Source organism: Colletes latitarsis, chromosome 4 (genome assembly GCF_051014445.1).
Source record: "Colletes latitarsis isolate SP2378_abdomen chromosome 4, iyColLati1, whole genome shotgun sequence".
In the NCBI taxonomy this organism is placed as follows: Eukaryota; Metazoa; Arthropoda; class Insecta; order Hymenoptera; family Colletidae; genus Colletes; species Colletes latitarsis.
In genome coordinates, this window is record NC_135137.1 from 25,208,245 (window position 1) to 25,234,122 (window position 25,878).

Consider the following 25,878-nt stretch of genomic DNA (forward strand, 5'->3'; position numbering starts at 1 on the left):
ATGGGATATTGTCCCCCTTTGTCACAACTAGCATGCCTTCCTTGATCTATTCGCTTCAAAATATAACTTTTTTTATACTTACAACTATTTGCTTCTAATCTGCGATTCAAACGGTTGCTGTTGCTCGATTTGGGCTTCTCTGTTAGCAGTTCGAGCTACTTTGGCACTTTCCAGGCTCTGCCGTACCTGCCTGTGTATGCGCGAAGTATCGTATTATCATTGCAGTGTTGCACAATTTTTACATGCGCGATAATTTCCACTGTTTTTGTACCGCAGTGTAAATGTTCAGGGGTAAGACGCTGTACAGTAAAGTTAAAACTCTCATTCGCATTTTGAGTATGCCCGCCTAAACACCTTTGCAACAGATCTTCTTTTGATAAATCTTCATACAGTGGTAATAAATACTTCTGAATGTCTGGATGAAGGGAAGCTGGGTGTTGGAAAATTCCTCCTGTAGCTTCTGCGACGCGCCATTTGCACCGTCTATCGACTCCCGATGGACTATATTCATGCATCGGATTACTGTTGGTGGAACACAAATGTTTATATGTTACCATGATACCCTTTCTCATTTTATCCACTGAATTAATATTTCGGCAAATCGCTAAACCGTACTAAGTTGTTCATTTTTTTATCAATCCGTCGATTAACTTCCCCTTTCCGCTAAGTTTTTGTGACTTTTTAAATTTCGGAGTCGTGATCCCATTCATTTTTCGACGTATAATGCATTCATTTTTTGTTACTAGAACATCATCGCCATATGGATTCAATTCCAATATAGCTTTGAAAGTTTTCGAGTCTCCATCGCCGATATAATTTCCGTATTTTACTCTCAACTCCGCCTCAGAACGCGCAAACATTTTAAGCATGTAATCTACCTCCATTTTTCCAGCTCAACCCTTGTGGTTGACATCGCATGTTTCTTTATGTGACTCTTGCCATTCAAAATATTCTGGTGTACCTATTTAGCGCTTGCTAGTTCGCGAAGCCGGCGGTGATCGTTGCGTCGCACGACCCGATGTTCGGCCCGAGTTTTGCTGAGTTGCGCGCGAATCTCCCTCTCGTTCGTACCATGATTTGATAAATCGTCTCCCTTGGATTGATGAGACGCGTTTCGGAGTACCTGAACATGTCGGCGATTTTTGGCATCTTCGTGTCCACGAGAGTTTGCTCCCAAGCCCGCCGAGTACCGGTACCCATCTTCGAGATCGCGATGCTTGTTATCAAGTTGCTCGCGATATCCACGATCTTCCGAGAGGAACGCGACGTGTCGCAAGACGTGAGCGCACGTGTTATCGTACATTTCGAGCAATTGATCCCCTGCGGACTTGTAATTTTCTTTGCTTATCGTGAATGATTCGATCGCGGATTCTGCTTTTCCTGACAACGGTAGACGTAAGTATTAGGTTGAGTCATAAGTAACTTCCGTTTTTTTATCAGACATTTATTTTGCTCTCATTAAATAACAAAATTATATTAATTCATTATGTATTCACCGCTATTATCTATAACCTTCTCCCATCTTCCTGGCAGTTTATCAATTCCTTCCTTGTAAAATGTGGTGGGTTTGGATTGGAAGAAGTTTTCGACAGCCTGCTTGATTTACTCTTCAGAATTGAAGATTTTTCCATTCAAAAAGTTTTGTAAGGAACAGAAAAGGTGATAGTCTGTCGGGGCAAGATCCGGGGAGTAAGGTGGATGTGGTAAAACAGACCATCCAAGCTCAAGAATTTTTTCTTGAGTCACCCTTGCTGTATGTGGTCGCGCATTGTCGTGTAAAAGAATGACGTTTTTGCGATTGACGAATGCAGGACGCTTTTCATGGAGTTTCTCTTGCACTCTTTGCAACTGCTGAACGTATCTATCCGCAGTAATCGTTAAATTTGACTTGAACAACTCGTGGTGAATTATTCCTTGACAATCCCACCATACACACAATAAAATCTTTTTGCCATGGATGTTTGCTTTCAGATCTAGTAGAGGTGGTTGATCCTTATCAAGCCACTGTCTTTTGCGGACTATATTGTCATAGGTAACCCATTTTTCATCGCCTGTTACAATCCTGTTTAAAAAAGGCTCAATTTTTACCCGTGAGAGCAGACTTGTGGCGATTGACATGCGATCTTCTTTATTCCGTTCACTGAGATTGTGAGGTACCCATACTTCTAACTTGCTGACTTTCCCTAATTTCTCCAGGTGGCGGTTAACAGTTGATTGTGATGTATTCAACCTTTCTGCTATACCTCTTGTTAATTGACGTGGATTTTGCTCCAATATTGCCTTTAAAAGGTTGTTGTCAAAGTCGGAAGGACGTCCCGCCCTCGGTTCGTCTTTTAAGGTCGTATCTCCAGAACGGAATTTTATAAACCAATTTCTAATTGCCCGATCAGTTATTAGTCCTTCACCATATACACTGCATATTTTTTCAGCTGTCGCCTTAGCACTATTGCCTTGTTTAAATTCCCAAAGCATTACATGACGAATATGTACTTTTGAACTCTCCATTTCAGAGGTTATAAAAACAGTATAACGTAACGTGTATCACACAAAACAGTTGACAAAAGATTAACTGAAGCCTCGTCTATATAGTGAAAACAAAAACTTGTCATGGTAACTCATAGTGGGTAGATACGAACAATAGATTTTACTTAGCTGCATAGGAAGTTACTTATGACTCGACCTAATAATTTAACCTTTGAATATCACTGAGTCCCAGATGCGCGTGGATCATTGTCTGAAATGCGTCCTTGAACGCGACCCATTTCTCGAGACGACCGTCGAATTTTGGAAGATCGATTTTTGGCAAATGTACCCCGATCGCGGTCGATGAGGTTGGTGATGCAGCAGAATCGTTCGAAATCCGGACTGTTGTCACGGATAAATGCTGTGTCACAGGTTGTTCCAGCTGTTCTAACAACGTTACTGCACTAGCCATTACATCGTCGTATTGGTCGGTGACGGATTCACGTTCAGCTTCCGTTTCTTCGAAATCTTCGATGAGACCTAATTCGTCTTGGATATCGTTGAACGACTCGAATTGTTTACGCGTTCTCTCAATTTTTCGCGAAGCTTAACGCGTTCCTTTGCAGAGTCCTCGAAAGTACTGAGATACTTTTCGAACGCCGTGATTTGAGCCTTGAACGTACGCCGTTTATTTTTCAGTGTACGACAGCGTTGATTAACACTGCTTTCGTTCGGTATTTTGTTTGTTACCGTGAGACGGACGAGATAGAGTGAAACGATAAAGGGAAATTGAAAGAAACTGATTGATGATTCGTGTTTGAAACGAGCCTATCTTGACCGATGTCAGTGCTGGTGGAGTTGTCGTCGGCTCGGATGACTGTCGTTGATTTCTGCCTCAGCTGCTTCCCTTCTGCTTCACCCTTGGATCCGTGGAACCGTCGTTGGGTGGATTTAGTGTGCGATGTCTTCTCATTATTTGACCAGGAATGTCCGTGTCCTTTAATGTCTTGTATAGAGTGTCCACATATCACTGATCTGGCTCGAAGGACCATAAAATTTGTCATGACCCGACTGTGATCGCGACCTCGCCACTCGTGACCGCGCGGATTTCTTCCTTACTCGGGGCCGCAAACCCGTAAGGTGAGCTTGGGATGTACGACCACGAGTAAGGAAGAAATCCGCGCGGTTACGAGTGGCGAGGTCGCGACAGTTTCTGATTTATACGTGATTGTATTATAAAACATTATCTGTGCCAATATTTTTGTTCATCACTGTAGTTGTGAAATCCAATCGTGACAACGAAGAGAAAATTATGCATCTTGCGAAATATTCTATGATTAACCATGAACCAAATTGACAATTGTGCGTCCGATTCCTCGCGAACGTGCAAGAAAAATTCGAACTCGTGACTTTTTTTGTGAAGAAATTGTCGAATAAAAAAATTCGTGCGAACGAATATCCATGGACTGGAATCTAAAGCTTTAATGATTTGTTTAAATAATACGATTCTTGGTTTTCAACTGGAAAGAGGGGACAATCCTGCGAACTGCTGGCAGTTTTATAGCTGAGAATAATTCCGTTGATCCGCGGCTGGATTGTTAAAATTATGATTAACTTATTATTGCATCTATTTATTCTTAACTTTAATACCTCTTATGTCAATCGCCATTAGATCGACAAAATTAGATAGTTCTTGATCTTTTTATTGCATATTAAAAAAATCGTCAGGGCGGTGATTATGTTTTTTTAGAGGAGTATTTTGGCAAAAGAAAAAGTGTGAGTGTAGCAAAAATTAAACTGAAAATAATTGTCAGAGAAATTTTGCCATGGTCTATGGAACTCGTGGGAAAAAATTGCACGTTCACGGAAATCACTATAATTTAAGGAAAAGAATGGTAGCCCGTGGACCTTTGTGCAATTACTTATGCTTGTCACGCACAGTACGCGAAATTCGTAATTTTCGCGTATACAGGAATTTACGAGCGGAGAATAAAATATACGATTCGTGGTACTGAAAAGCTTAAAGATTTCTGAGAAACGTTGATGATTTTAACAGAAGTGATGATTACAAAATGTAAAAGAATTAGGTATTAGGCACCATTTCAATGGCCAAAATAGTAAAAATCTTGTTACGTAGATCATTGTTTTACCTAAAGAGAACAAAAGAAATTTTGTAATTTTTGTTTGTGTAACGACTTTATTCACCATGATGAAATAAAAAAAAGTTTAAGTTCATGAAAATCTAACGCATTGCAGATGAAGTAAGGTAAAATGGCATGGTTTAGCTAAACGTAATCGTTAGAGGAGAAAAATACAGTGATAATCACCACGGTCGAAATAAAAATTAAGTGATCCTATAAATAAAAGAAGAATTAAATTCTAGTCGGAAATTGTTTTCTGTGGCAGGATAGTAGCGAACGGTTAAACGAGCAAAACAGTAAAAGGGTGGTCCTTAAACTTGGCGTTGAGAACGGTCGCAGTTATTTTAATTATTTTTGTACCGTGTACATATTCTAGGCGAAGAGTATTAATTACCCGTGACCAAGAAAAAGCTTTGGAAGCTTTTTCACGTTGCCTTTCGGTACTTTCTACTCTTCGCTATGTTTTTTAATAGAACGTTCCTTTTTATGGTTACTGGTCACCATGGGGGATGATTGGCCGGTTTAACATGGTGAAACGAATCGTCGATGCCATCATTCCCTGCGCCATTATTTAGTCCGAATGGTCGTGCACGACTTGTAATTATTAATGGATTTGTGCACACATATGTAGTAAATGCGTCGATTTACCGATAAGTCGGGCCTAACGCTGTCCCAATTAAAGGGTGTCACAAACTGAAGACGTAAGATGAGTGAAATTTCGTTCGATGTTTTGTAATTTAGCGTGAATTTTAAGTAAAATCAGTTATCGTAGATTGATGATTTTCAGAAATATCGTGCGTAAGCGAAAAATTGATTATAATTTGAGTATTAATTACGGCGCAAAATGCATGACTGAAAATGTGATTAATCTCGTTGTTAAAAATAAGTATCCATTTACGAGAGATGTATACAGTATTGTTTATATATATATACATTCGAACGACACTAACAATAAGTACAAGGGAAAAGATAGGGATTATATTTTTAGCACAAAGTATGTTCATCGATTCTTACTGTTTAACTTTACAAACGTTACAAGACTAAAAATAATGGAGTTATCTAAAGAAATTTTGCTTGAATATTTGAAAGAATTTATATTACAATTTATGCTCAGGTAAATATGTTCTGGGTAAATCACAATTAAAATTTTTAGTCTGATGTGTGTTTTAATCGGAACGTTCTAAAATGTATGACAATACGAGTTACGATTAATGCATTGACTGTTACGTCATTCATTTTAGAATGACATTCAAATTTAAATTCACAATGGAGGGTCACGTTACCTAAACTACATTTAAACTTTAATTGTCACTAACTTTTTAATTGTCAAGGTGAATCAAATTATAAAAACCTTAGGGCAATAACATTGGTTAAGCAGTCAATGAATTAACAGTGTTCGAATAATTGGTTATTTTATGCTTTTTTAAGGCGGAAATACCATAAGTCATATTTGTTTTTCGATAATAAAGATATTATCTCAAAGAATAAATATATGTATGGTTGAACTTACGCTAGAATTCATCGTCGTTCGAATAATTATGAGCTTTACTTATATACGTCTTGAGAACGGAAGTTCATGTCTTAATCCTTTGCACTCAATAATTATTCTAACATTTCATTTCATCATAAATAAAAATAAAATTATTCGTGTTTTACAATTGATTTTTTTTTTTTGTGAAAAGGATACATTAGATTATTTTTACTTATAAATCAAATTATTTATTAAATTTTATAATTTTCTATAATGTCAGTGTAACTGATATTCCGAGTTGCTGGAATGAATTTAAATGTCACCATTCTGAGTGGAAAGGGTTAAGAGATGCCTAAAGCTTAACAAAAGTCAATGTACTATCGTCACCGTTCATAAGTATTTATTCCTTGAAATTTCTTTTTCCAAATATATTATAAGTTCCTTAGAACAGTTAAAATCAGCAGCCAAATATCAATCATTTGTCGTTATTTACTATTGCAAATTTTTTGTAACTACATATTATCACTAGCCATTCGCTTAACTTCTTCAGGAATAAATTGCTTTTTTTAAAGTAAGCAGAATTTCAAATTGATATTGATAATTTATGAGATATCATTATAAATATAATTATAAATATTTATTCAGAATTCTAAGAATTACTTACATATCGCAATACTTAAAATAACTTATAAATTAAACATACAGAAACTTCTTGAGATATTTGTTTCGTTATGTGTGTGAAAAATATTTATACTTCACATATTATATGCAAAGTACATGAAAACGAGACGTGTACATTTCGTTGCAATGTCAAATTTATTAAATTTAAAAAGGGACTGAAAAAATTATTTATCATTGAACATGAGATAAAATTGAAATGTTAGTCTTTGTTTTCGTAGAAGTTAAATTGTTATTTGGTGTTGTGCATAGAAACTTTTCATAAAGATTACAATAGAATTACTAATGTTTCTTCTGCGAATGGCCAAATACTTATCAATGGTGACGTATTGGCATCGTATCAGCATTAATTGAGAAATGGAATGACGTATATGTATGCTGTAAAATGAAATAACCGTTTATGTGTTATGGTTGTGTACAATCTAAGAAAATAGAATGTATAAAGTTAAATTATAGTTGGAGTTATGTACTTGGTATATTCCAAACTATAGCAGCGAATAAGATTGTCTAACGTCTTGTAGTGCACATATGTGGGCAAGAGATGAAAGCACGAGTAATATAAAGCGAGCTGTAGGATAATGTGAATATATTCGCTGAACGCCTACGTGCCGTCGAAAGTCTGAAATTCTTGAAAAGTTAGGACGACCGAGTGCATACGTATATCCCCCGAAACTTGAATTACAATCTTCGAGCAAAGTTGAAAGTGGTTCCACCGAAGAGTTCGCCAGCTTACCAACTTATTCGCGTCTTGTCACAGACGCATAGTTAATCATTCGTAGTTCTGTATATAGTAGCGAGTTAGTGCGACTACGGAACGTCAAAAGAATCCATGTATCAAACCCATTAAGTACCAAATTATTGTTTCTTCAAAATTTATTTTCTCTGTTGTACTAAAAGGTATTTTATCAACCAAGAAAGATAAAGTATCAACGCATTCTAAAAATAGAACAGGAGCACCTAGAAATATCTAAAATATCGAGGCACTTCTAGAGCATATACAACATAAGATAACAAACAACAGTACAATAAGCTTCTACAAATTTTATTTTAAGTGAAGAATAGATCTAGTTTTATTAACCAAAATTTAGAAATATTCTACACTGAATGAATCAAGTGAATTATTACTGAATTATAATATTTATATTATGATACAGAATTAACAGAGATATTATAGTGTGCTTTATTCAGGTTACAATTTCTTGCTTTAGAAATCACATTTCAATGTGAATGAATATTGTCGAAAGAGGAAATTGATTCTTAATGGGTTAACTTTCAGAGTTCGTCTACAATGAATTTTATTTTTATTAACAATCATTGTTCCCGCCTTAAAAGTCCATGGAGTGGTGTGGATGTATTATAAACGCAAAACATTATTTATATGTACTATTAAGTTTGCATTATCGTAGTTTATAGTTAAAAAAAATTCTGTTGCGAGCGTATATCCACTGATACAAGTTTATTCGACGATAACATTATTCGACAGCGATTCTCGAATTGAGAACGAGGTGGAGGTTGCGTGGCTGTGAAATTTTCGTACAGGAAACACATCAATCGTGGCTGCCAGTGTATTCGTTGAGCGAAACGATTATCATTCACTGTCAAAATTAATAGAAAATATTACGGTAACAAAATCGAATAACGTTTCGAACGAATAATGCCACAAATGGGTCGACGTGTCAGATAATTTGGGGGTCGCTGCGAACAACTGTAGTATAAAACAAATGTACATTGAAATCGCGGATGCATAGAATTTTAATTCTCCAACGAATATAAATTATTTATCGTATGTGTTAACTATACGTGAATTATATTAATGTTCGTTGTTACAAAGTTCTTTTTGCGAGTGTGGATGCGTTTGCACGTTGAGTGTGCGTTAATGTATATATTTGTTGTGTTTATAATTAGTAGAGAGAGAAAGAATACAACGTGCGTGTACGTTGTAGAATCATTCGTATTTTTTAGCACCGAAATGTATTATCGTTCGCAAATTGGTCTGTACATTTTCATCGCGTCGTCATTTTTTCTTTTTTTATTTTTTTTTTAGTAAAAATTGTATAGAAGGACAAGACGAGAAAACGTCCGTCGGACCGTTTCCTGAACGCGACAAAGAAACAGCATTTTTTCAAAAGGAAATGAAATTAGACACGATGGAACTCGTTGAAATCCTTTTAACGCATCGGAGGAACGGCGCGACGAATACGAAAGAAAATATTTATTTGTAATATAGTCGAAAGAAGTCGTGTAAAGTATCGTTCGTAGGCTTAACAGCTCGGAACGGAATGTAAGATAACTTAATACATTCGCAATAAAAGTCGATTATTTTTCTTTAGATTAGTTTGTTTCTTTCTTTATCCTGAACTCATTTTCAATACGGTAGCTATTAATTCCCCATCCTCATTTTTCTGTATGTTTCAAAAGATATTCCAATTTTTGTTTCGTAAAAGATACTGTCTTTGATTTCCATTTCGTAAGAAAACGTTTCCATTATCTATAGTCAGTAAGTGTCAAATTAACGCAATCTAACTCTATTTTTCAAACGAATCAGTATGGCGCAATCTGACCAAAAATGTCGTCATTTTATGTTTAATTAAAACCATAGAAACATAAAAATGTATTTAAGTAAAAGCAAAATATATTCAAAATTAACTGTGAGCAGCTCTCTTTATGAGATTTATTTTAAATGTTTAAATACAGTATTTGTTTGGATACATTTCTTACAATTGCTTCCATCTTATACTGAATTTTAATTTTTGTCTTTCATCACTTCTACAATAGTATAAAACTATTATAATAGTATACAACTTCTGAGACTGAGTCATTCTGAATCCAACCTTAGAGTGTCAGACCTTACTGTTCAACACTTCAGACAACATTTATGTTTTTATAACTAAAAGCTAGCCAAATTAGAACAATATTATTCTAATATTCAATTTGTGTCAGTTACTGAATGAAGAGTTAATGAATGAAGATCACATCTGTCAAAGTGTGGTAGAAATTGAAAATATTTATAATAACGTAAAATGATATATGAATAAACATAAATATAGCACATGATCAAAGTACAAGTATCATTTTTTATTAGAAATTTTTACATTCTCAGCAGATAAATATTATTCTAACATTTATGAAATCTTTTAAAAGAATTTACAAAATATTATTATATCTGTAAATATTTGGCCTTAAACGATATTAGTTTACAAATGTCTCAGCCTTAGTCATTCGCCGTCCGTCATCCAAGGCTTAACTCTTTGCGGCACAGGATTTCAGATAATAAAATAGACCCATGTTGTATAGAAATTTTATTGCGTTTAAAATTGAACAAAATTAGTATATTTTTATTAATAAAGATATCACACAGTGTAAAAACATACAAAGATAGTAATAGTTTAATTAAATTTGTCGCAATAAACCTTCCGCTTGCAACAATTTATGAACCTGTATTGGCATGTTGAATGTTGCCAACACAAGTGAATACATTTGTAACATTTGTTGAAGATATTACCAACTGCTTTACGTAAATAAGACGAAATATAAACCTATGCGCGTGCAGCTATTGCAATATTTCGAGGTGGGACTAAAAATGTCCCACCATGCATTACGGTACATCAAAAAGGTGGGATACTTTTCATCCTAGCGTGCTCCAAAGAGTTAACCGATCTTATATTAAGGTCTATTTAGATCTTTAATAGCTGAATGACATTGATTAGCATTATTACTGTTATGGCGCGTAACAATAACTCGGGCTAACTAGAAAAGAGCAAATTGCTATAACCCGAATAAGAATTGGACACTCCAAAATCTCCCATTCATACTTATTATCAAAGAAACCCATTCCAATATGCGAACACTGCAACACAACAATTACAATGGACCACTTTATCCTTGACTGCCTAAAATACAACACTCTTCGCCATAAATACAAGCTGGAATCTCAACTTAAAGAAAACCTCACCAACAAAAAGCTACGCAACCTACTGGGATTCATCAAAGAAACAAAATTAATTGACAAAATATAAGGAAAAACCACCCGACCGACAGCGCTAATAACCTCGCAGTGGATGCGGCGTAAAAAACCACCAAATAAAAAAAAAAATAACTCGGGCTGTCATATCTACCTGAGACGACCGAGAACCTTCGTCCCAAACCGTGCGTCGTTCATCGACCATTTTATTCCTCTATCGCCGCTACTAGTTGTTTCACAGGATGCACGCATTAACTATTGGAATTTCCCTAAGCTCAACCAAATATTTTCGACTCGTCACTTCCATTTCCAAGACCTTGACCACTCCTTTTCAACATTTCTTATCCTTCCACTTTTCCTTTAAATTCCTTCCACCTTATCCAATCCAATGTATCCTGTGACCAACAAGACACTTACAGTAAGACATACCAACTTTCTTTAAAGGGGTAAATCACTGTGACGACTGAAAATAAAAGCAATTTTCAAGAATTGTTTTTAACTTTAAACTTTAAACTATATAACTTTGAAACTTTTTCTAATAAATATTTAATGTTTCCGAAAAATATATTTCTTAAACTACTTCTTATAAAAATTTCATATAAAAATATCAATTATTATAGACATAATAGGAACAGGGAGAGAGGCCTCCAAAAATTTATTAGAAACGGGCGGACGTGTAATTTATCACTGCAAGTTCTGAAACAAGAAATCATGCAATTTTCTTAAACTATAAGGCAGTAGATCCAGTTGCATGTAGGGATTTATAAAAATAATAATTTATTATAAAATGATGGAACTTTGAAAAAATGATCTCAAAAACCTGTGCAAAAATAAATATTTCTTTTAATGCCACGTAGAAACTAAATTCTTCCTAACTTCCAAAAAGAGTCACTATCCAAATTTTTAAGTGAATCGTATGAAAACTAACTTAGTTACTGCGCCGTTCAGTTTTAAAAATTTGGTTGTGAGAAAAACGCGTTTAAAGGTTCATCCACTTGATACCAACACTCTTCATTCACACCACTTATCGCTCTAGATTAAATACTCTTAGTCCACATCGTTATCTCGATCCAAACACTTCCTATTCATATAAAAACTTTACCACAGCAGAAATAATAAAACAGTTTCAAATGGATATCCCGAAGTGAAGAGCAGTTAGTTTCAAGCGTTACGCATTTACGCGTTTACGTATATTACATCTACTAAAACTTCTGCAACTTTGTCATCTTTGCGAATTTTATTTTAACATCTTAGGGGCTCATTCTTAAATCCCCAAACATTGAAAATAGATAAAAAAAAATTTTGATTTCTTCAATGCGTCACAGTGATTTCCTCCCTTAAATCAAACATTCACAAACAGTCATTTAAAGAGAAACAATCTCATACATTCACTTGTCAGAGCGATGCATTTCACGCTCAGTCTACAAATAAACACAAGTTAACGAGAATCATCGTCTCTTTTATTTTACAATTAAAATAGAAGTACATTTTTATAATTCTCGTGAGTGCCAATCCACCAATTACTATTCTCACAATCCGAACCAATCAAACCTACAAAAGACAGCAAATTTTTTATTATTGTTAAAAAGGCTGAGTGGACTAACTTATTACACAGGACAATTTACTTGGCGGTGGAGAAGGGAAAGAGTATGTTGGAGGCGGGGAAAAGAAAAGGTACGTAATTTAAATTACATTCAAGAAATATTTATTTTAAATTGATTTATCAATACTACAGAATTATACTTACAAGCTTAACATTTATTTTTATCTGTTTATGTATATTGGAAAGAGATTTACTGCTTTCTACAAATTGTCAGTTATTACGTAAAAGAAATCTAGGTGTCATTTGAATTTGCAATGTTTCAATGGACCAGATTTCAAATTCAAAGGTTCAAACGAATTAAAAAAAAATTGAAAATCAAATACGTATAAAATGTATATTTCCTAGATTTCTAGCCATGGTTTGATAGCAGATGACTAGACTGCGGATGTTTATGCAAGTGCATATGTTTCTAGGAAATCGATAAAAGAGTGAAACCTAAGTAGAAGTTTGTTTCATCACTAGAGGTGCTTAAAAATATATTTTTTATTTTGTGTATTTTGCATATGGCATGTGTTTTGCATATTTTGTATAAAAGCATATGTTATATATATTTATTGTTTTTCTTTCCATAAAATTAATGCTTATAGGGGCTTCCGAACATCTATTTCAGTCTACTAATTCAACGTTTGTATACGACAGCCATGGAAAATATGGAAAGATAGCTGAAACGTACCGTCGCGTCGGGTACTAGCCAGGTAGCCGCATGAAATTTTCCTTTAATTTCTAAGAGGTTGTAAAGCCCTTTAACACTAGGTTTACGGACACTCGTTGCGCATATTTTTATTGTAATTCGCTGTGTTGACAGTTACATTAAAATGCAATTTTTCTTTTAATTAGAGTGTATATTCATATCATTACATCAATTAAATCCAACATAAATTGCTAACAAATAATATTTATAAGTTCTGTAACGTTAGGTTTAGAATCTTAATGCGTCAAATTGACGTATTCCGTAAACCTAGTGTTAACCGTCGCGGTACGCGGGTTCCTCGGCCGTCGCTCGCGAAATTAATTTTGAGCGACTAGTTCTAATAATCGGATACTGTTTTCTAAGTTGCGATTGCTTCGAAGATCGAATGACGAGTGGTTCACGGAACGATTTGAACTTTTAGCTTCTGAATGATTATTTCAGATGTTGGAACACGAGTGTCTGAAATTTCCGGAGCCCGTTTCCTCCTCAGCGCGAACACCCTCCGAAACGCGATTTTGAGGGTTTATCAACCGATTCGCGTTGACTTTTCGAGTTTATCGATTGGCCATCGACTTGGGGGTGGAGGATCGATTTTCCTGCCCCGTTGGACAGGAAACTCCTCCCTCACCCGATCGTAGTGGAGGAAGGTCCCAGGTCACCCTGGACGAGGGTGACCGACGTTTTTCCCCCAAGTCAAAGGCCCCGTTAATTTTGCCGAGGAAAAAACGGGACTCTAAATTAAGACGCGTGCGTTGTAGCTGTTTGTTCCGTTCGGTCGGCTCGGGTTTCTCCGCTCGTTTATGGTGCCAGATGCGGAAACGTGACTTTGTCGAAAAGATCCTCGAAGATTCCGTATCTGGCAAATTTCATCGTAAATCGTTCGAACACTTGGCGATTCGAAAGCGCTAGCCCGAGTTGACCAACGAAGGGCTGTATTGTCTCGCGGGTGGCACGGTCCTCTACAACGACCGTCGCCAACTCGTGGAACAATACAGCCATAAAACAGCTACAACGCACGTGTAGCTACGTGTCTCAATCCGGAGTCCCGTTTCTTCCTTGGCGAAATTAACGGGGCCTTCGACTTGGGGAAAACCATGGTCACCCTCGTCCAGGATGACCTGGGACTTTCCTCCACCATGATCGCATGAGGGAGGAGTTTCCTGTCCAACGGGGCAGGAAAATCGATCCTCCACCCCCAAGTCGATAGCCAATCGACTAATTAGAAAAGTCAACGCGAATCGGTGCACCACCTCCAAAAATCGCGTTCGGAGGGGGTTCAAGCCAAGGAGGGAACGGGCTCCGGAAACTAAGAGTCAGTCGTTGTCGTGCAACCATCGAATACGGACAAAAATAGTTCCATTGTTCCGGGAACAGTTACGACGTGTTATCGTTTCGGGAAAAATCGTTACATCAAAACAGTCGCTCAAAATTAATTTGGCGAGCGACGGCCAAGAAACCTGCGTACCGCGACGGTTAGAGGGCCTTACAACTCCTCGAGAATTTAGAACTAATTCACGCGGTATTGTTCCACGAGTTGGCGATGGTCGTTGCAGAGGACCGTGCCACTCGCGAGGCAATACAGCCCTTCGTCAGTCAACTGGGGCCTTGCGTCTTCGGATTGGCAAAAAAATTTGCCAAATGCGGAATATTCGAAGACCGTTTCGACAAAATCAACTTTCCGCATCTGGCACCATAAACGAACGGAAAACCCCGAGCTGGCCAGACGGAACAATAGGTATTTATACATCTCGTGAATCATTAATAGTAACAGGTCATAGATGCTACAAATAGTATTAATCAGTAATTCTGAAATATTCTTGGCAGATGGGGTAAACGAATTTTACGAGGCCAGATTGTTAAAGAACCTAAAACAATTAAAGCATGCTATTTCAGCAAATTCAAATGTGCCACAGTCAAATCCTGTAATGTTGAGCGTTCGTTCTCAGCTTATAAATTAACTTTAATCCATAAGTGGATTCTCAATCTCAACTGAATTATTTTACTTAATGTTGATTTCTACCAAATTGGTACATGAAAATCAACTTTCCTTTAAAGCATTTGTTACATATCATTCATGTATGGGACTGAAACGTTTGGTGGCTTGGGTGTTGGCCCGATCATCTAGCGTACAACCCCCCGAACGAGGTTGACTCATGCCGTATGTGCACACCCGGCTCAATTTCATTGCCTTATACGATAATGCCCCGCCACTGTACCGAGTAATTTCCAGTATATAAGGGCCGCGTTTTCTTACTCGTAGAGCTCGGTTTTCCTAAAACTCTCGAGACGACGTCACTTTGATACTCGAAGCAAGATCGGGCTACAATCCTCTTCGAGCAACATCCTACCTTAGTGGTTTTAATTGTGAGTTTCAATCGTCTAAACCGAGTAGTAGCTCCCGCGAACGCGCCGCGTAAAAGCCGATTTAAACTCTCGCCGTCGTGGCAATCTAGCAATAGTACCAGTATTGTTAATATACCACTGTATTTGAGCATCGTGATAGAATATATTCAAGTAGTTATTCTGACTTGTATTATTCAATTAGTACCACGCTGAACCATATTAACAGTAAGACGAGGAGTATCTCACGAACCCAGTATACCTTTACCGCTCGAGGTGTACCATTACGACAGAGCAAGATCCTAAAACTTCCTAAAAACCTACGTGGCTCCCAGCGTATAAAGCCCCTGGTTCGTCCACTCCTTTCTAGCGGCTCCCAGGGTATAGAGCCCCTGGTTCGTTCGTGAAATCATACATTTTCCTTATAAATCTAACCCCGTGGCTCCCAGGGTATAGAGCCCCTGGTTCGTCCGGAACTCCTTTCTCTCTCCCAACCATACCTAAAACCACCGGTCGAGTACTGCCCTCGACCGAATCCAGGATCTCGCGCTCGCGCTCATAACACATTTAAAAAATAATGAACTAATAGAAGATTTTCAAATAATTACATTGACAATATATTAAATAATTATTAGTTTAAATTTGAGGAGAGCCGCAGCAGCCCCAATAATCCACTTAAAGGTTAAACGATCAACGTCATCAACTAACTCTTGACAATATTGAAAAAATACTCGTAACATATTGTAATTTAAATTATGATTGATTATTATTATGTTTAAGTAATAAAATTATTTGAACATATTTTGAATACATTTTGCGTATGCCTGTATATTTTGGCATATCATTGATACATATTTGACATATGTCGCTTACATATTTTGACATATTTTATTGACATAAATATTCGCAGTCTAGTTGTTAAACCTTTTCCATATACACTTTAGCGGAGTTTCAGAACTTATTTCCCAGAAAATTAATGCGGTTTTATATTACCACCCAATTTTCTAAATGTCCGATTTTGTATCAATTTAGAAAAAGTGAAAAATTCAGAGGTTTTGTAAAATCTACAATGTTTGCAATCATGCAGTTTATTTCACATGAAATACTCTAAATTTAATTCATCAAAACTTTTTAATTTTGACCATTCTGAGAGTCTCTAGAGAGACTAGACTTATTTTTGACCATTGTTTCTTTTCATATACACATACAGGGTGTTCGGCCACCCCTGGGAAAAATTTTCATGGGGGATTCTAGAGGCCAAAATAAGACGAAAATCAAGAATACCAATTTGTTGTTAGAGGCTTCGTTAAAAAGTTATTAACGTTTAAATTTTCGCCCGTACTGAATTTTTTTTTCGAAAATACGCAAGATTTTGGGTGTATGTCTATTCACCAAAAATGATTGTAATTGACCCCCGCAATCGAAAATAATTGTTTTAGAATGATTTGAAAAATTTCTTTTCCGTCGAAAAATTTCACACCTCGAATTTTTTTCTAGAAAGTGGGTAGGCTTTCGGGGGTATGTCTATTCATCAAAAATGATTATAATTGACCCCCACAATCGAAAATAATTTTTTCAGAACAATGTGAAATTTTTTTTTATCGTCGAAAAATTTAGCCACCTAATTAGATTTTCGGTAAGAAATTTTTTTCTCGCAAATGCGTAGAATTTCTGGGGTATGTGTAATGACCAAAACTGATTGTAATTGATCCCCGCAACCGAAAATAATTGTTTTAGAATGATTTGAAAAATTTTTTTTCGTCGAAAAATTTCATCACCTATCCGATTTTTTTTCTCGAAAATGAATAGGATTTCAGGGGTATGTGTATTCACCAAAAATGATTGTAATTGACCTCCGCAACCGAAAATAATTTTTCCAGAACGATTTGAAATTTTTGAATTTAATTGTTAATAACTTTTTAACAAAGCCTCCATCGACAAATTGGTATTCTTGATTTTCGTCTTATTTTCGCCTCTAGAATCCCCCATTAAAATTTTTGCCAGGGGTGATCGAGCACCCTGTATAAGAAACAAGTATTTCGTAATTACTATATTCCGATATGTTTTGACATCACACATTGAATAATTCTTATCTTATCAAAGTAAAGAAATCTAACATATAATTTTTTAGGATCATTTACTTAATATACTTACTTAAAGACAAGTGCACCTGTTGAACTTCGTAGGCGAGTGTTCAGTCAGTGTATCGTGGATACACTATACACTATTTTTGAATAAATATTTATTTTTAAACACTTGATGACATGGTTAATAACATTCTTGAATATCATTATTCTCTTACTTTTCCATCCATTCAAAATAAAATTGCAAAAAAACGCTTTATTTCAGGTTTTTACAATTGTCTTCGATGTCATAACACTGTTTTTAATAGTAAAATTAGATGAAATATTGCGTTAACTCATATTAATTCTAGTATTTTATTGTTTTGCTATTTGCTTTAATGACTTGCGGTACAACGTCTTTGCATAGATTGCATTAAACGAATGTGTCGATCAAGGGGAATTGAATTCCCTGAAGCTTCTATTATTTTGTATAATTCGTTAACATTTTTTGGCTTTTTATGTCTTATTTCCCTATCTACGTCGATCCAAAGCATCTCAATTCGATTTAAATCCAGACTTTGTGCCGGCCATTCCAAAACATAGATATGTTGTCATAGCATCGTAAGATGTCGTGAATAAGCATTTTCATGAAAAATACTTATAATTGACCCGTGAATCTAAAATAAATTTTTTCTAAAGTATTTGAAATTTTTCAGTTTAACTGAAAAATTTATTTAGTATTCGAAACTTTGATCTAAATAAGGATTTTAACCATCTGTACTTAATCTAGTTCAAAGTCACATGGGTCCTCTATACTTTCCACTATGCATAATTACAAAAAAATGCCAACTAAATTGCATGTTTTCCCGCAACTTTTATACATTATATGCTTAACACATTGACGCCGGGACGTTTTTATGCGGATACGGGAAGATTTTATGTGTTTTGTTTCAATCGCGGTACGTTAGGAAAAAGTTCTATAACTTCTACAATAAATAATATGTTTCAAGGAAATTTTGAGGAACTACTTTTCCTTCATTTAAAGAATTTTTATACAAATATTAGAAATAAGATTTCTACCGTTTAAACATGAAGAAGCATATCCGAGCGAGGCAAACATGTGACTGTTTGCAGACGTCACGATAGTACAAGAAGGTGTTATCTAAAAGCTCGTTTTCTGTCGAGGAACACTTATCTTATCAAATGCACGTGGATCATCTAATTATGACACAGATAGAGATATCTGTCATCTCTGATTGTATAAAGAAGAAAAGGACCAGGTGTCAAATTTCTACCGTAACGGATATACATATAAGCTGCAGTACCAATAATAAAAAGATAAAGAAATATATAGAATTAAAATAAAAAAATATATATATATATATATATTATATAAAATATATACAATTTATTTTAAGATAGACACAAGAAAATCTTAATGATGTACCTTCGCGTCATCCTGTCCCTAGTAAAAAAACGCCAATGTGTTAAACAAATACATAGGTACCAACATCTACCAGGACTTTCGAAGCCATTTGAACATACTACATATCAGACAAAATCATACAATTAGTATCACGTGATAAATTTTAATGTCTTAAAAATTTACACAAATTCTTCGAAACATTTTGTATCAAATTAACATTTTTCATATCCAAATAACAAAATTTAATATAACAATAAGTTATAAACACACAACAGTACAGTTCGTCTTAATTGAAAACTAATCTCATATTCTATTTCAACATACATATTTACCACTTTTGACGCTTGTATTTAATTTCCTACAATTTTTAAATAATTTTTTACACTAGCCAAGTAAGGTTTCATATTATATACGTTTATATTTGACTGAAATATTACAAAACCATAATCCTGTTCTATGATTTATATGATACGCACTCAAATCCCATTGTCTCAGAGTAGAATTTTATTCGTATTCTTACTGTTGGGACATAAAATGAAGATCGGTCGTTAGCAACGGATTGTTTACAGTCGCGAATCTTCGGATAAATTAAAACTCGACGAAGAGGATATTTTTGACTTCATATACAGGGTGTTCGGCCACCCCTGGGAAAAATTTTAATAGGGGATTCTAGAAGCCAAAATAAGACGAAAATCAGGAATACCAATTTGTTGATGGAAGCTTCGTTAAAAAGTTATTAACGTTTAAAGTTCCGTCCGTACTGAATTTTTTTCTCGAAAATGCGCAAGATTTCGGGGTTATATCTATTCGCCAAAAATGATTGTAATTGACCCCCGCAATCGAAAACAATTTTTCCAAAACGATTTGAAATTTTTTTTTCCGTCCAAAAATTTCACACCTCGAATTTTGTTCTAGAAAGTGGGTAGCATTTCGAGGGTATGTCTATTCACCAAAAATGATTGCAATTGACCCCCGTAACCGAAAATAATTTTTCCAGAACGATTTGAAATTTTTGAATTTAATTGTTAATAACTTTTTAACGAAACCTCCATCAACAAATTGGTATTCTTGATTTTCGTCTTATTTTGGCTTATAGAATCCCCCATTAAAATTTTCCCCAGGGGTGGCCGAACACCCTGTATACGAGGGTCGTCTGAAAAGTTTTGAGCCTAACATAGAAACAAGTATTCTTCCAGTCAAATATAGCTTTATTTTTCAACATAGTGTCCTTTTAAGTCAATACACTTTTCTCAGTGATGCTTTAACCCTTTTAACCCTTCGAAATAGTAGTTGGTGTCTTGCCCTGCAAAATAGGCGTTTATGTCTCTGTCCTCCAAGCGATATTTTAAGCTTAGGAAAGAGGAAAAGAGGATGGTTAACCAATTCGAAACGTAATCCTTGAATTTTGGCCATGGCAACCGCCGAAGTGTGAGCTGATGCGTTATCTCGATGGAACAGCGCTTTTTTCTTCTTCTCCAAATGCGGCTATTTTTTTGCAATTTCTGCCTTCAGCTTATCAAGTAATGACGCGTAATACGCTCTCCTTATTGTTTTATCTTTTTCAAGATAGTCGATGAATACAATTCCTTGTGTATCAATCATTGCAGTCCATTTTTTTGACTGTTTTTTCGTCTCAGGAGTGTAGTGGTGGATCAAAGTTTCATCTACAGTTATGAATCGGCTCAAAAAATCTGATTCGTTTCGCTTAAACCGCTCCAATAGAGCCTTGCAAATGTTCATTCGATTGCGCTTTTGGTCAAAAGTGAGCAAGCGCGGATAGCTTTTACGCATGTCCAACTCTTAAGCCAATATATGAAAAACGCGTTCTTTTGATATTCCTACAGCTTCTGTTATCTCTCTAACCTTGATTCGACGGTCGTCCAGTACCATTTTGTGAACATTTTCGATGTTATCGGTGGTGGTCGCAGTTTTTGGCCGTCCCAAATGCTCATCATCAGCCAAGCTGGTATGACCACGTTTAAATTCAGCTGTCCATCTTTTCACGGTGTCATTTAATGGGGCAGAGTCTCCGTAAACAGCGTCGATCTCGGTTTTAATTTGTGCAGGTATATTGCCTTTCAAATACAAGTATTTTATCATGGAACAAAATTCAGCAAAATTGCTGAAATTTTCACAGATACTTGTCAATGCATATACCATTGTACTACCAGAATGGTTTTGACGAAAAACGCCACCTTCGTGTCGAGACTCAAAACTTATTAGACGATCCTTGTATTTACTTATTATCACCTTCAATATACATCCCTCCTTTATCCCTACAACACTCCATGCGAATATTCCATTGTTCGAAACAGTGCTGGAAGTCTTCTTCGGTCAGTTCCTTCAGAGCGCGTGCCGCTTTTTCTTTCACAGCTTCAACATCCTGAAACGAAACGCCAATCTATGCACTGGTAAAGCCCAAATTCACCGAAAGCCAAAAAAACTCGAATGAGCAAATCAAAATTCAAAGCAATTGTAGGATAAAACTAGCGCACAAGCTTGCTCCGCATTCCCCAATCGTTCTCAACGCTCTGCCTTCCCCGGTCACTCTCTCCTAATCTCTCATACACACACACACACACACGCGCCTTAAGAGACAAAAACCTGCACGCATTCTGCATTCGTCTTCGCAACGGGGCAATCGATTAGTTTGTTTTCCCGGTTCGAACAGGTGACTCCGACTCCGGTCATAGCAATCGATTGATTTGCTTTCCCGGTTCGAACAGCTGACTCCAGTCACTCACCTCACGCATTTACAAAACAACGCACTCACATTCTTACTCCACACTCGGCCATCGTGCATGATATCTGCCCTCAGATATCCATTGTTCATTCTTCACCTGATAAGACATCACTAGCTTCATTAACCCACGGTTTCATGTGTTCCGCCGAAGTCGATGTCTGCTGCGGACCTTCGTGCTCGCCCACCTTATGTACAATGAAATCATCATTCCTTAGGATTCTCTCAACTCGATACGGACCTAAGTATTTGAATGCAAATTTCAAACTCGGGCCGCACTGGGTTCTCTTTATGGCAACCAACTCTCCCTCTTTGTATTGTCGAGCTTCCTTTCTACGTTTATCGTATCTGCGACGATTCTTACTCTGAATCTTTAAAATATTTTCTTTAGCTCGATTCCGCAGCTCTTTCCTGCTACTCTGAAACATATCGATCCATTTCCTCTCTATCAACTCACGAATATTCGGATTATCTTTCATTTTTGGGCATGCCCCAAACAGTAACTTAAATGGCGTTGTACCGATGCTCTTATGAGGTGTTGCATTTAAAAATTTCTACGTAATATCCAAATAGCGATACCACTCCTCCGGTTTTGGTGCCGATAACTTTGTTACCACTGGTATAAGTGTCCTGTTTACGCGCTTTACTTGACCATTTGCTCTCGGCATTCCCGCAGTTATTAAAATTTGTTCAATCGCTTCCGATCTACAATATTCCCGAAAATCATGTGAAGTGAAAGCTGTACTCTGATCAGAGATAATTCTCCGAGGATTTCCAAAAATTGACGATTGCTTCTTCAAACGTTCTATCACTTCGGAGGTAGCTGTAGTCTTCGTGGCATGCAGCCACACGAACTTCGAAAATGCGTCGACAACTACAAAAATATGCTTATAAGTCTTTCACGTAGATGGAAGTGGTCCGAGATGGTCAATATGATATGTGTCTAATGGCACACTACCCTTGTTAATAGAATGTAAAAATCCTTCCTGTATCCCATGTTTCCTTTCAGCAAGAATACACGGAACACAATTACGCACAACTTTTTCTACTTTTGATTTTAAGTCTGTGAACCAATAGTCTTTTCTAACTAGCGTTTCCGTTTTCGCACTCCCGATATGACCGTTTTCGTGTACACGTCGAATGATTTGTGATTGCATAATACGCGGCATTATCAATTTTACGTCACTCTCAATTTCTTCAAATAAAAGACCATTCCGCACTACAAACCCTCTTAACTGTTTTTCATTCATCGCTTTGACAATCGGTTTCAAACTTTCATCCTCACACTGCGCTTTACGTAATCTCACAATCATACTATCCTCACACTCGTCTATTAACATACACTTCGGAAGCGGATTCCGGCTTAACGCGTCCACATGTCTTAAACTATTTCCCGAACGGTGCTCTATTTTATAATTAAACTCCTCTAATAAAAGAGCCCATCTCGCAACTCGCACGCACAAATCTCTCTTACGCATCGTTAATGTAAACGCCTGACAATCTGTAACTATTTTAAACGGTATACCTAACAAATATATTCTAAATTTTTTTAGGGCTTTAACTATTGCTAAAACTTTCAGCTCATAACTAATATATCTCGATTCTGCTGGTGTTGTTTTTCCGTTTGCAAAGTATACTGGATAAAATTTATTATCATTACTATCATGCTGTAAAAGAATCGCACCATAACCATACATTGAAGCGTCCGTATGTAATTTCGTTTCCGCTTTTAATCTATATAATCTCAAAACTGGACCACTGCCCAAAATAGTTTTTAACCCCGTAAATGCTAATTTTTCTTCTTCCCCAAAATGAAAGTTAACGTTTGTTTTCAATAAATTTGTTAACGGCCGCGCAATCATGGAATAATTTCGGATAAATTTTCTAAAGTAGCCAACCAAACCCAAAAAACTTTGACTTCTGCTTGAAATTTTGTAATTGGGGAAATCTCATAACTGCTTCTGCTTTCTTTTCCGATGGACGAATGCTTCCGTCTTCAATTATGTGCCCTAAAAACTCTATTCTTGTCTGCAGAAAGCTACACTTTTTCCAGTTAATGTTCAAACCGAATTCTTCTGCAACGCGCAACACTATCTTCGTAATTCAATGAAGGAATAATTAAATCATCCATATAAATTATAACTTTTTTCTTATTAACTAAATCCTTAAAAACAGCATTTATACATTTTTGAAACACCGTTGGTGAGTTACATAAACCGAACGGAACATACAAAAATTCATATTGGCCGTTTGGAACTGTGAAAGCAGTATATTTCCTACTATCTTCATCTATAAGCACGTAGAAAAATCCATTTTTTAAATGTAAAGTACTAAAAATATGTGAACCTTGTAGAGCATCCAATTGATCTTCAATTAGCGGCAATGGATATCGATCTTCAATTATTATTTTTGTATTAAGTTTTCTATAATCTACACAGAGCCTGGTCGTATTGTCTTTTTTCTTTACAAGTACTACTGGACTGGCATAATCAGAAAGAGAAGGCTGCATAATACCGTCAGCAAGCCACTGCTTTATATGTTTGTCAACTTCTTTTTCAAGAGAGGACAATCGTCTAGCCCTCTGGTAAACTGGTTCATCATCTTTAACCATTATGGACATTTTTACCCCCGTTTCTCGTGTTTTAACCGATTCATAATTTTTTATCGAATCGCAAATGATGCCTCTATGTTTGATACTGGAAATATTCGACAAATCGATCTCATTTACTTCATCTATACAATCTATTTTGTAAATTTCGGGTATATTACTTTCTAACTGGTTTTCTTTCTAACTACAAATAGAAATCTCGCCTCTCTTAATATTCATTTCAACTGTATTTAAAAAATCGGTGCCCATTATCAAATCATGTTGCATTAACGTATCAGATATTACCCAAATATTAGTTGGATATTGATTACTATCAATTTCTATTTGCGCATTGAACTCGCCTATTGTTTTGTTACTTTGAGATCCAATTCCGCGAAATGTAATTTCTCGTCGTAATAACGGTGGTGACCCTATTTTCACAGATTGCTCTGCACGCATTACCGACAAATCGCTACCAGTATCAACTAACGCTGTTAAATTCTCTCCATTTATCCTTACTTTCTTATAATATTTTTCGCGCGTATACCGCGAAATATCACAAACGTTTTTTAAATCGTCCTTCTTTGAACAATTCACCGCTACGTGACCAAATGCTTGACATTTAAAACATTTCGCGCCGCGATTTTTCAAATGACAGTTCGCACTGTAGTGGCCTTCCATACCGCATTTAAAACAACGATTAACATTTTTGGATACTTCCCTTCTCTCGTATCCCTCGACTCTCGGTGATGTGATTCTTTCGTTTTCCCACGCTGGTCGCAATGGCCTCTCTTCCAGTCGCAGCGGTTCATACGCTCTGTCGTCAGGTCTCGGTTGACGGTACATCCTTTCTTCTATTCTCGATGGTTGAAACGCCCTCTCTTCTGCCCTCCATGGCCGAAATGTTCTCTCCTCTGTCCTCCATGGTCGAAACATATTTTCTTCCCTCCTTGCTGATGGATCCATCGTCGGCAAGGATTTCCCATAGAACGATACTTTCCCGAATGCCTCCAATAACGATGTCTTCGTGTTCAGCCTCTGAGCACAAGCAATATTCCTTAACGTGAAATCTGGAATTCCCTCAATAATGTAGTCCACAGTCTCTCTGTTACTCGAGCCAATACGATTCGCCATAATCACTTTTTCGTGCATATACTGATTAAACGCTTCCTCCTGTTTCCAAATACGCCGTTCGAATTCTTGCCGCAAATGAATCTTGCTTGGCTCGTGAAAGACATTTCTCGTAAGCCTCCCAGGAGCTCTTCGACCGTCATTACAATGCACTCGGGTTTTGAGTGGAACCACTCGAACGCCTTCCCTTTTAACCGTGACGAAATGACAAGTTTTACTATTCCATCTGTCACTTGATATGTTGCTGTTAGTAACCGCACTTGTTTTTCCCACATTTCATACGTTTCGCTGTTGCCATCAAAATAATTTAGCATGTTCGCCACCATCGGAGTAATCAAACGCGGTGTTGTCTCGTATTGCATCGGACGAGATGCATTAATCGCCTGATTATTGTCGCCAATTGTAAACTGTTGCACTGTTCCGTCCGGTCGGCTCGGGTTTTTCCGTTCGTTTATGGTGCCAGATGCGGAACCTTGACTTTGTCGAAAACGTCTTCGAATATTCCGCATCTGGCAAATTCCATCGTAAAACGTTTAAACAATTAAGAAATTCGAAAACGCAAGGCCCGAGTCGACCGACGAAG

General features: G+C 36.5%; 1 protein-coding gene across 1 annotated transcript; it reads right to left on the reverse strand.

Annotated features, from left to right (window-relative positions):
- Nucleotides 1-885: 885 nt before the first annotated feature.
- On the reverse strand, nucleotides 886-3,342 carry LOC143341150 (histone-lysine N-methyltransferase SETMAR-like). Its single transcript, XM_076763870.1, has 2 exons — nucleotides 1,013-3,342; nucleotides 886-975 (listed from the first exon to the last, which is right to left on the reverse strand). The coding sequence occupies exon 1, from the start codon at nucleotides 2,503-2,505 to the stop codon at nucleotides 1,603-1,605; it is 903 nt and encodes a 300-aa protein (XP_076619985.1). The 5' UTR covers nucleotides 2,506-3,342; the 3' UTR covers nucleotides 886-975; nucleotides 1,013-1,602.
- Between the last annotated feature and the right edge of the window lie 22,536 nt (nucleotides 3,343-25,878).

Bases quoted from the DNA above. Each gene is read 5' to 3' on its own strand.
- LOC143341150 (XM_076763870.1), bottom strand. From the start codon at position 2,505: ATGGAGAGTTCAAAAGTACATATTCGTCATGTAATGCTTTGGGAATTT.